Source organism: Panthera uncia, chromosome D2 (genome assembly GCF_023721935.1).
Source record: "Panthera uncia isolate 11264 chromosome D2, Puncia_PCG_1.0, whole genome shotgun sequence".
NCBI lineage: Eukaryota > Metazoa > Chordata > Mammalia > Carnivora > Felidae > Panthera > Panthera uncia.
Window position 1 is genome coordinate 75,058,599 of NC_064818.1, and position 10,770 is coordinate 75,069,368.

A 10,770-nucleotide genomic window follows, 5' to 3' on the forward strand; every position below is an offset into this window, starting at 1 on the left:
AGGAAGCAGGTCTCTCCTTCTGCAGCCCGTGGCCGAGCTTCCTTCCTTTCTCGGCCAAGAGGAAAAAGAGAAGGATCGATTTCTCAGCACCCTCTGCTCCATGAGCCTCCACTGAAGCCCTCTCACCGATCTTGGCCATTTTAGAAGTGCAAAAGCCAGGCCAATTATTTTGTTCTAGAGAACCCAGTAAGGTATTCTGTATCTTTCACTCATGATCTGGGGGGGATCTCCTCGGCTATTACATTCTTAGGAAGACACTTGGCACCCACTAGGATGGCTATAATAAAAAATACGGACAATAAAAATGTTGGCAAGGATATACAGAAACGAGAACCTTCATACATTGCTGGCGAGCATGTAAAATAGTGCAACCACTGTGGAAACACTCTGGCAGTTCCTCGAAAGGTTAAACACAGAGTTACCGTGTGACCCAGGGATCCCACTGCTAGGTATACACCCAAGAGAAATGCAAACTTATGTCCACACAAACACTTGTACGCTAATGTTCATAGCGGCACTTTTCCTGGTAGGCAAACAGTGGAAACCAAAGGTCCATCAAACCACGGACGGAAAAACGAAATGTGTATATATCCACACAGTGGAATAGGATTTGGTAATAAAAAGGAATTACCGATAGATGCTACAAAATGGGTGAACCTTGAAAATACCATGCTAAGTGAAGGAAGGCAAACACAAAAGACCATGTATTGGACTACGATCCCGTTTCTGTGAAATGGTTAGGATAGGCAAATCCATAGACAGGAAGCAGATCGAGGGTTGCAGGGCTCAGGGGAAAAGGGAAATGGGAAGTGGCTGCTCATTGGGGCAGGGCTTCCTTTTGAAGTGATGAAAACGTTCTGGAATTAGGGGGCGATGGTTGCACAACCTTGTGAATACACTAGGAAAAAAAAATCACAAAGGTACAAAAACAAATTCTTAGAAGGACACTATTGAGGTTGGTGTGCCAGAGCTGAGCTAAGTTCCTCTAGGTAGCCCTCACTGTGGGACCGCGAGGCTGGTGGTTAACTAGTCCTACGGTCGAGGAAATCAAAGTCCCCATAGAATCCAAGACTTGCCCAACATCACCCGGCTTTAAGAAATAAATGAATCCATTCTGTCTCAGTCTATCACCGTCTCTCTCCAGTACTGTGCAAGGCTGCAGCCTTATTTAGACCATTCCCAGCCATGCCACGCTCAAGAACCTCCAGTTCCTAATCTGTAATTGTGGGGACCTCTGTATGCCACCCTTCTGGAGGCTTAACTGTACGGTTCAAGCTAGTGGACCAACTTCCTGTTTCCAGAATGGTGGCTGGGTCCTCAATGCATGGCTGTGCAAGTTTGCCAGAGGTTTGTAACTGCGTGTTTTAGGTTCCTGTGTGGAGGGAAGCTCCCTGAGGTAAAGGATTGAGAGGCTTAACAGGGCAGAAGGGTACCCAGTCCCAAGGGAATCCACAGAACCCTCCGGAAGGCCCCATCTCTCCGCCCCACTCTATCCTCCCCACCCTGCCTGACCCCACCACCAGCTACTTTCCGAGGCAGCCTCTTGACCACACCCTTCCCAGTTGGAGATGGCAGGCCCAGGGACGACCCACCTCTCACGGAGGTGTCCGAGACTTTTGTTTCTTTGTAAATGAACTGGTCTCACATCATGATGGCAATCACACTGTGGTTCAACTAATTTCCATTGCTTCCCTTGGGTCTGGTGGGGGGCGGCGGTGGGGGGGGGGGACCAGAAGCTCCAGGATTGCTATCATACCCTGCTTCCATCTGTTTATTTGGGGCAGGGCTCAAAAAAAGAAGTATTTCTCATCCTTCTCATGGACCATTCTGCCATCTTTCCCTCGATGACAAATCTCTCGAAATAATTCAAAAATCAAAATGGCCAATAGCCAGTATGGGATTCGAATCTCCATTGTCGACTAAAAAGCCATAAACTGCCCCTTTAGTCCCAAAGGCATAAAATGCACACCATCGATCTTCACAGAGAAGGACTCTTACGGATGCAGCACCCAGCTTCGAACACGCATGCCGCACCAGTAAGTTAGCCCTCAGCCCGGGCCAAGGGGGTCCCCCCACTCCTGTGACAATGCCCAGTGGGCTGCAGAATAATCCTCCTGTACACACGTAATTAAAAGCTGCTTCCAATTAGTTTCTGAAGTCCCATTGTCTTGGGTGGGATTACAACTCTGCTCTGCTGATGACCGATGGTGGGGAGCACGGGAGATTGGCAAACGCAGAACCAGGCCGGTAGGCCACCCTCCAGATAGCCGGTAAGACCCTCGGTCCACTAATGGCCTCAAACACAATGAAGGCCCCAAACATGGCACTTTTCAACCATAAGGCTCCGAGAGCATGGCTGAAGTTTGGGAGAAGTCAGACTAGTTTTGTCTCCCTTTCCTGCTACGGAGGCTGGCAGGCAGGTATAATGAGAGCTTGAGTCATAGAATTTGCACGTTATTAGCAGGAAGAACACCATTTCCCTCTTCAGATTCTTGGTGGCATGGAAATAGGTCAAATCATTTTAAAATTTGTTCAGGCTATCTTTTTGAAATGCTGAAGCAAACTCTCCTCTCCGTACATCATGGGGAAGCCAGCCTAAGAGGTTTCAAGGTCCCTCCCCAGTGTCCCTACCTTCTGAATACGTTTTTCAGCACCTGGCATCCTTACAACACCACGTCCCTGTTTGCAAAGCTCTCACCCGTGCCATCCCCCGTTTGCTCTTCTGGGAGAAACTAGGGCCCACAAAGCTACAAGGACATCTTTGGGGCCCTAAGAAGCAACAGAGCCAGAACATAAACCAGCTTCCCCTGATTTTCCACTGGATCCACCGGTCTCAGGGTCCCAGGTTCTGCTGGTCTCAGCCAACCCCTCTGACAATTCATCACCGGTTTGTAGCCAACAACGAGCCTTCCCGGCTCTGGCTTTCGTGCAATCCCACCGAACGGCACCGAGTCGACACCCCTCCAAGCACAGGAAACCATTTGGTGAGACAAGAGTATTAAAAAAATAAGCTGCGTGACATTTATTTTGTCTTGTTAACATTAATATCTGTAGAAACATTTTTATTGTCAGTATAAAAATTAACAGGCTTTATTAAATACTTTCTCCAATTCCATAACAAATAGAATCAGTGTAATCTGCATTCATGTTGCATGGTTATAGCAAAGTGAGTAGGTGTTTCCAAAGCAAAACACGATACTTGAATACAGAACCAACAACACGGCGACATCGTGTCTGACACGGGTATCAGGCTGGATCTTTCCGCGAGGTCCTGCCAGAACTAGACGGAAGCAATCCCTTAAAAAGATGGAAGTATCCCCCAAACTATCAGCAGAACAACTCAACGTTCAATTTCTACGATGAGATGTTAAGACTCTAAGAGGCTGCTCTAACGCCAGTGAATCTGGAAGCCATTATCAAAATTCACCGAAGAGAATACAGGCTAATCTGATTAACGTGCGACTCAGGCAGAAGTCCAGCTGCCGGAGAGAAGTACATTCTGCTATCAGCTCAACTAAGGTCCATCCTTGAGGAATGGATTAAGGCATCTTTTTAAGAGAGCGCTGGTACCATTTGTCTTGGGAAGTCCAGTTACATGATCCATGGGCCCAGTGACAGGGCTGCACAGCAAAACAAAATACTTTCTTATTAATGGGGTTCGCTTACTGTCGGCATTTTGGTGGTTTAAGAACAATCATCTGACAGCAGAGTTTAAACAAATAAATCAAAACTTCATTTTCCCCAAATTAGTCATATTCGGTAAATATTTCTCTTGTCAGAGAATCTGATAACTAGTTAAGTCCAAGCAAGAGATTAACTAGTCCGATGCGCTGCCTGCATAGAAATGCCACTTAAATTACGAAAAAACAAAAACACAAGACTATAAATGATTAATTGTTTTGTATATTACCAATTCATTAATAAATTAATGTTATACCATTTTCCCTGAAAGCAAAAGTATCCTTCCACCTCTGCTCGGTGAAAATTAAGAAATTCTGTGTAAGAACAGCATTTATTTAGCAAATAGCTATTAAAAAGAGACCAATTTTTCTAGGTGCATTGGGACATCCATTTAAAATCAATACAAAAAATAATTCCTTGTAAATATATAATATATATTTATACATAATTTGAATATATTTACATACACCCAGCACCTATATACTGCAATTGTGCTCTGTAAGTGTGTGCTGACATATATTTTCTCCAATTATTACAAAATTCACAAGGAAGGCAGAACATACGTTTGCCTTGAGTCCAACTGGTCCACAGCCAGTACCCACAGTGGGTCATGGGTGCGTGGTGGCCCACGGACAAGTCGATTGCCCCAGAAACATTCTTCTTCTCCTGGTGAAGGTTACAAGTTTCCAACTGTATACACTCTTTACACGTGTGCGGATTACTTTTCTAATTATTTACTCCTCTGATCCATATATACAAGCGGAGACAGCAAGCTCCCGGGGGCGTGGCCTCCCTGCTCAGTGTGGCTAGGTTCTTGGTGCCGTCCTGTCTGGGGACAGAAGGACAAGCCCGTTCATGTTTTAACACTGCCGTTTACATGTGGATACTGAGGAAGGCATGGTTCGTAAGGCATGGGGTCCGGAGAGAAAACAGAATCGTCTCCTGAAGAACAAGAACTCCTTGTGTCAGGGTAACTAGGTGAATACTGTTCGAGAGGCTGACTGAGGTCCAAGTATTCCTGAAAGAAGGGAAGAGAGACGTTTTATTTCATCTTGGGTCAGGATAACAAGGTGAATACGGTTCGAGAGGTTGACTGAGGTCCAAGTATTCCTGAAAGAAGGGAAGAGAAGACTTTTATTTCACACGCAGGCTCTCGAGACGCGATAGCGGGGACAGGACAGGGGCGCCCCTTGAAGATTCCAGAGGTCCAGCCCCCACCCGGGTCCCACCAAGACCTCCTCGAGACCCCAACTAGGTTTACTCCAGGCTGCCCTCGACTTTTCTCTTACAACCCATCGTGACTGAACTATGGGCAAGCAGGGAACGTCCAAACCCAGTTGATAAGAAGGAGGTGCCGACCGGTCAATTCCACTGGCACAGACCCCGGGCGAGCGGCTGGCTACTATGTGCCTCCTCGAGAGAGAGCACCCGGGTCAAATTCGAGCCCCGGCAAAATGACAAAAACATAATGTGCTGTGCACTCCTGGGACCCCTTTAAATAGCTGAGACCATGAATATTTATTTTACGAATTACATTTCACTCCTGCAGTTTCTAGGATCATTTAAGGGGAATATGTCTCCCTTCAGCGGGTAATTTCACAGATGTAATCATCACTCTCAGAAGCCCTCTGAGTTGAAAATGTAAACAGGTTCAGAAAAGGCTCGGATAGACTCATGCATGTTCAATCCATAATGGACTGTTAAAGAAAAGTTTGAAATTCAAAAAGGGCTCTTCTGAGCTCCCCGGGGTGACCCAGGATAACATTTCCTCCGACTTATGGTAGGCTCTGAGTCCACTGCCTGGTCTTGTATGGCCCATGAGCGAAAAATGGTTTATTAACATTTTTCGATGGTTGGGGGGGGGGGGGGGGGGGGGGGGGGGGGGGGGGGGGCGGTGGAAATCAAAAGACGAATAGTATCTCATAGCATTAAAATGATATAAAATGACATAAAATTCACCTAAAATTTCAATGTTAGGGTCCATCAAGTTTTATCCGGAAGACAGACACTCATTTACGCATCGTCCGTAAGTGCTTTCTCACCCTGATGGCAGGACTGAATATTGCCAACAGAGGCGGTCTGGCTCACAATGATGACAATATTTACTATCTGGCCCTTTACTGACGAGGTTTGCAGACCCCCGCTCTGCGAACTATGGGAAGATTTCTAAACGGGGAAACAGCCGGGCCTCGCTGCCCCCACTGGGCTCACACACTGGGGCCGTTCTGCTCACACCCCCCAAGCCAGTGACATTCCAGGACAGGCGGTTTTGCTGAGGGGAGACAAAAAGTGCAGACCACAGCACAACCAGCCCCCGTGTTATCAGAAAAGAGCCCACAGAATGTTGGCGACTATACATTTTAAAAGACCCAAATAAAAAAAATAAAAACCAAATTTTAAATTAAAAAAAAAATAAACCGCTATAATTCATCACCAGGGTTGGCAAGAAAAGAACCCCCATCCGAGAATGGGGGATGTGTAAGTTCCAACAACATCAGCATTAACCGCACAACTGGAAACAAACACGCCCACCACATCAAAAGAGAACTTTTTGCTTACAATGATAAAAATGAAATTTTGTCCTAAATGGAACCATTTTTCTCCAGCATATGGTAATGATTTTCAGAAGGAAAGAAACTTCGATTTTTATATCCGTTAGACAATATGGCATTCTGCTTTATTTTAGGATGCTAGATGTAAATTTCAGCATGAATGGGCCCGCTTTAAATATAAATATATAAATAAAGTAGCACAGAGCATAGACGCAGGACCATTAAAATGGAACATTAGTGCTGTCCCAGTTGCTACATGCAGCCATAAATGTTCAGATCTGATAGGGGAAAAAATAGGAATATCAGTGGAGTCCAAGTCTAGGGTTAAAGGAACTTACACTAGAAACAACAATTTTGGCAGGAGAAGAAAGTTGCTTTTTTTCCCCCCCTTGAACTATTCCTTTCCTTTCAACTTCTGAAGGTCAGCTGTATTCATTTAAATGCAATCTCTCCTTTTATCAGCTACAGTTAGACGCACAAGATAATGTTGCTGGCTTAAGGCTTCGGATTATTTCTTTTTTGAAAAAATCATTCCCATACTATTAAATGTATTATTTAAAAATACGTTAAATGTATTATTTTTATTTAAGCAATTTTAAGCTTTCGTTGCTGTTGGTAAGACAACTGTGGGTTTGGGGGAGGTTTTTTTTCTCGTTCGGAGGGAAGACTGCTCTCTGTACCCTCACTGAATGTCTCCAATTCGTTCGTGAACAGTTTTTTCGTGGGGGGTTTTCTGGCCTTGCTGGGTTTTATGCTCTCTCCTGCTCAGATCATACATTTTCCACAACCATACAGACCACTCTCTGTCTGCTTGCTGAAGCAGGCACTGCCCGGACTGCATTCGGACAGTGAGGGGTGTTTCTTTTACTGGTACAGACTAGAAATATTTTATAGAAAAAATATCTTGACAAAAAATACAAGTTTTCACTTAAAAAATCGCAAGCCGAAGGGGCGCCTGGGTGGCTCGGTTGGTTGAGTGACTGACGTCGGCTCAGGTCATGATCTTGTGAGTTCGAGCCCCGCGTCCGGCTCTGTGCTGACAGCTCAGAGCCCGGAGCCTGCTTCGGGTTCTGTGTCTCTCCATCTCTCAGCCCCTCCCCTGCCCATGCTCTGTGTCCCTCTGTCTTTCAATAATAAATTAAAAAATTAAAAAAAAAATCACAAGTCGCCCGTTATAGGAAAACTGTGTGTGCATTCACACACCCAGGGATAGAGGCCACACGCCATTAGTGGACAGGGTCACGGCAGACAGGGACAGGGGTGTATGTTGTGCGGGAACTCAGATGGCAGTCCACTGCTTCCAAGGGAGCCCATCGGCGGCTCCTCCACTAATGACTAGGGTGCGGAGTCCAACTGGCCCACGCACCCTCCCATGCAAGCCCAAAGGCTGCCGCCGGACGTTTCTCTCCCCTCCCCCCTTCTCCTACCCACCACCCCAGAGCCAGAGAGGCGCAGCCTCGCGGAGGGTCCGGTTGCGTGAGTCCGCTCTGAGAAAAATCAGGACTCAGGAGGCGCAGAGATTTTGACTCTGTCTGAGCCCCGTGGGAAAACGATCGACCACAGCGCAGCCTCCTGCGGACGAGGTTGCGTTGAAAGCGCCGCACCGGCCTCCCAAGAAAGGGCCGCGGGCTCCTGGAAGGGGGGTTCTTACCTCGTTGGTGGTGAGAGTGAGAATTCGGTCCAAGTCTTCCACCAACTGTTTGAACGTCGGCCTCTGTGAGGGCACGGCGTGCCAACAATCCCTCATCATCATATACCTGGGGAAATGGATTTCCTGGTGAATGCATTCTGTACGTACTAGGCGCCCGGCCAGAAGCCAGCTTTAAGAGGCGCTATGGAGACACGTCCGAAGTGATGACAATGGATCAGAACTTTCCAGATGAGAAGGCAGTTCTCTGCACTGCCCCCCCCCCCCGCCCCCACCAAATTCACCTCTTGGTTTCCTCTGAAAGGCGCTCTGAGCTACAAAAACATCACTTTACCCAAAGTGTCTCAGGACAGTATCTATGCCATGAAGACAGACATTTGTCGAGATGCCTTCACTGCCGGGTTCTGCGCTCCTGTGACGGTGACACCCCATGGGCGTATCACACCTTCAAGGGCACTTTGGGACGTGGCAGGAAAAGCCTTATTATGGGACCGGGTCTCCAGTCTGTCCCCGGCAACCCCCTCCCGCCCCCACCCCCTGCCTGGACCAGAGCAACTACACAGAGAATCTTCTCTCTCACGCTTTGGGTTTTACTTTAATGACTGTCAAGGACAAAGCTTCCTCAGATTTTGTTTGTTTGTTTGTTTTAAATGAAGTCTGAAAACCACAACTTTAAGGTAAGGTCTTTATGAATTAATCTGCCATCACTGGGCTGCACGTTAACTTCCTGATTAACTCTTGGACAGGCCCAGGGTCCCAGGCCTTATCTTGATTATGGGTTTCGACAGACCCTCTATAGTAGAAAAAGCAATAGGAATGACAGGCAGCACAATAAATACCTTTATATAATATACTATAAAATGTGGCCATTCATCAGATGTCCAGTGTGCAGTGAAAAGTACTCATGGGATTACGGATATAAAATCCCCATGAAACGATACACAATAGACCACAGTCTCTGGGACAATCACTCTTCTCAGTTAACCCTGGGGGGTTGGGAAGAGAGAGCCTCCTTTTCAAAGCACTGATTCTACTGCACAGGACACATGTCACAAACACAACATAATTCCACTTGAAGTGTGGGCTAGGTTTTTCTAGAAACCAGCTCATGGTTTTCCAGTCAGACCTGGGGCTCCAAGGATAGCACCTGGACAAATTTTTAATTCTCTGTGCTAAACCGTGGGTATGACACAGGTCACCAGACACGAGTCTGCTCCAAGGAAATGGGGGCCCATGTCAATCGTAAGGGCAATTTCTAGCGGTGACAAAGCTGTGGAAACACCCATTCCCCCTGGCTGTGCTGGAGGCCGGTGCACACAGTGAAGAAAAGCTATCCTGGCCTTTAATCCCCCTCTCCGTGCGGGCAGCCCCACGGCTTTCCAGTTTGTGTATGAGAAAAGGCCAGGCGTATCTCTCCCTGTCTCTCTGAGGAGAGACAACGGTAGGACATAGCACAGTGGTCCAGGAAGATCACTCTACAAAGGTAGGAGCCCTCGGCCCGCAAGCCTGATGCCCTCTGTGATTTAAAGCTCACTCCATACACGTCAATGTGCTTTCTTTGGGACAGTCATGGCTATCAGTGTGGCTATCTACTGCAGTTCTGGCATTGAGCCCAGAAAGTTCCAGCAGTAACTCTTCTTAGAGCATGTACAGAAAACCAGGGGCCTTAGAAAACCCGAAGTAAGTCATAAGAAGGGTTCCTGGCATGGAGGGGGGCGGGTCCACACAGCGTCAAGAGAGACAATGGCCCTTACAGTTCATTGGTGCAGTTTGCCGGCTTGTCCATCCTGTGTCCTTCCTTCAGCAGCTTAAAAAGTTCCTCCACCGGAATCCCTGGGTAGGGTGAACCTCCCAAAGTGAAGATCTCCCACATTAACACCCCGAAGGACCAACTGCAAAGGAGAGAGAAAACACGGTTATTACTAACCCACCCGAATCGCAAAAACCCTCAACGTGCCCGGTTAAGAAAATAAACACCCACCCACTTCTCATGTTCAAAGACAAATGACCCGAGCCCTCCTGAAGTTCATCCTACATGTGCCTTCCTGCCCCGAAGGAGCATCCCCAAGTGATGATGATGTGAGGGATGTTCTCAAGGAATTTTCCATCAACAGACAACACGCGAGTGATGGTAAGCCGTCTTTTTTTTTTTTTTTTTTTTTTTTTTTGGTGGAGCTTTGGGGTGGTTGGGTTTTGATTCCGTCCCTCTCAAGTGAAGTTGTTCATGTTAAATGCGGTGTTCGCACGTGAGGATCTCGACTCGGAAGCGGCAAAGCTCTTCATGCTGCCGTCCGGCCCATGTGCCTGACCCCCCAGCAGGAGCAGTTGACAGAATAAGGCCAGCAAGCCAATGCTGGAGGTAACAGCTGCCCAGCGCAGCCAGTGGGGCATCTGAGGGCACAAACGGTTCCTGGTTTACTAAGGTCATGAAAGGAAGTTAGCATCAGGCTGGGGTTAGGATGCAGGAATCCTGGGGCGTCTGGGTGGCTCAGGTGGTGAAGCGCCTGGTTCTTGATTTCGGCTCAGGTCATGATCTCGTGGTTCATGAGATCTAGCCCCCCATCAGGCTCCAGGCTGCCGGCTCAGAGACTGCTTGGGATTTTCGCTTTCTCTCTCTCTCTCTCTCTCTCTCTTTCTGCTCCTCCCCCTCTCTCTTGTTCGCTCTCAAAATAAATATTTAAATAAAATAAAGGGGGGGGGGGCGCCTGGGTGGCTCAGTCAGTTAAGCCTCTGACTTCAGCTCAGGTCACGATCTCACCGTTCCTGAATTCGAGCCCCACATGGGGCTCTGTGCTGACAGCTCAGAGCCTAGAGCCTGCTTCGGATTCTGTGTCTCCCTCTCTCTCTGCCCCTCCCCTGCTTGTGCTCTGTCTCTCTCTCTCTCTCTCA

The 10,770-nt window shown here is 47.6% G+C and overlaps 1 protein-coding gene across 7 annotated transcripts in view; it reads right to left on the bottom strand.

Annotated features, from left to right (window-relative positions):
• Nucleotides 1-3,000: 3,000 nt before the first annotated feature.
• FGFR2 (fibroblast growth factor receptor 2) overlaps nucleotides 3,001-10,770 on the bottom strand; it is a 108,489-nt gene continuing 100,719 nt past the window's right edge. For 6 of the 7 annotated variants that reach the window (XM_049645859.1, XM_049645858.1, XM_049645857.1 and 3 more), the window contains 3 exons: nucleotides 9,636-9,773; nucleotides 7,885-7,990; nucleotides 3,001-4,699 (listed from right to left, as the gene is read on the bottom strand). In XM_049645859.1, coding sequence (XP_049501816.1) covers nucleotides 4,535-4,699; nucleotides 7,885-7,990; nucleotides 9,636-9,773 — 409 coding nt within the window. In that variant the 3' untranslated portion in view covers nucleotides 3,001-4,534. Of the gene's footprint in view, nucleotides 4,792-7,884; nucleotides 7,991-9,635; nucleotides 9,774-10,770 lie in introns of all 7 variants that reach the window. The other variant, XM_049645855.1, reaches the window with a different exon arrangement.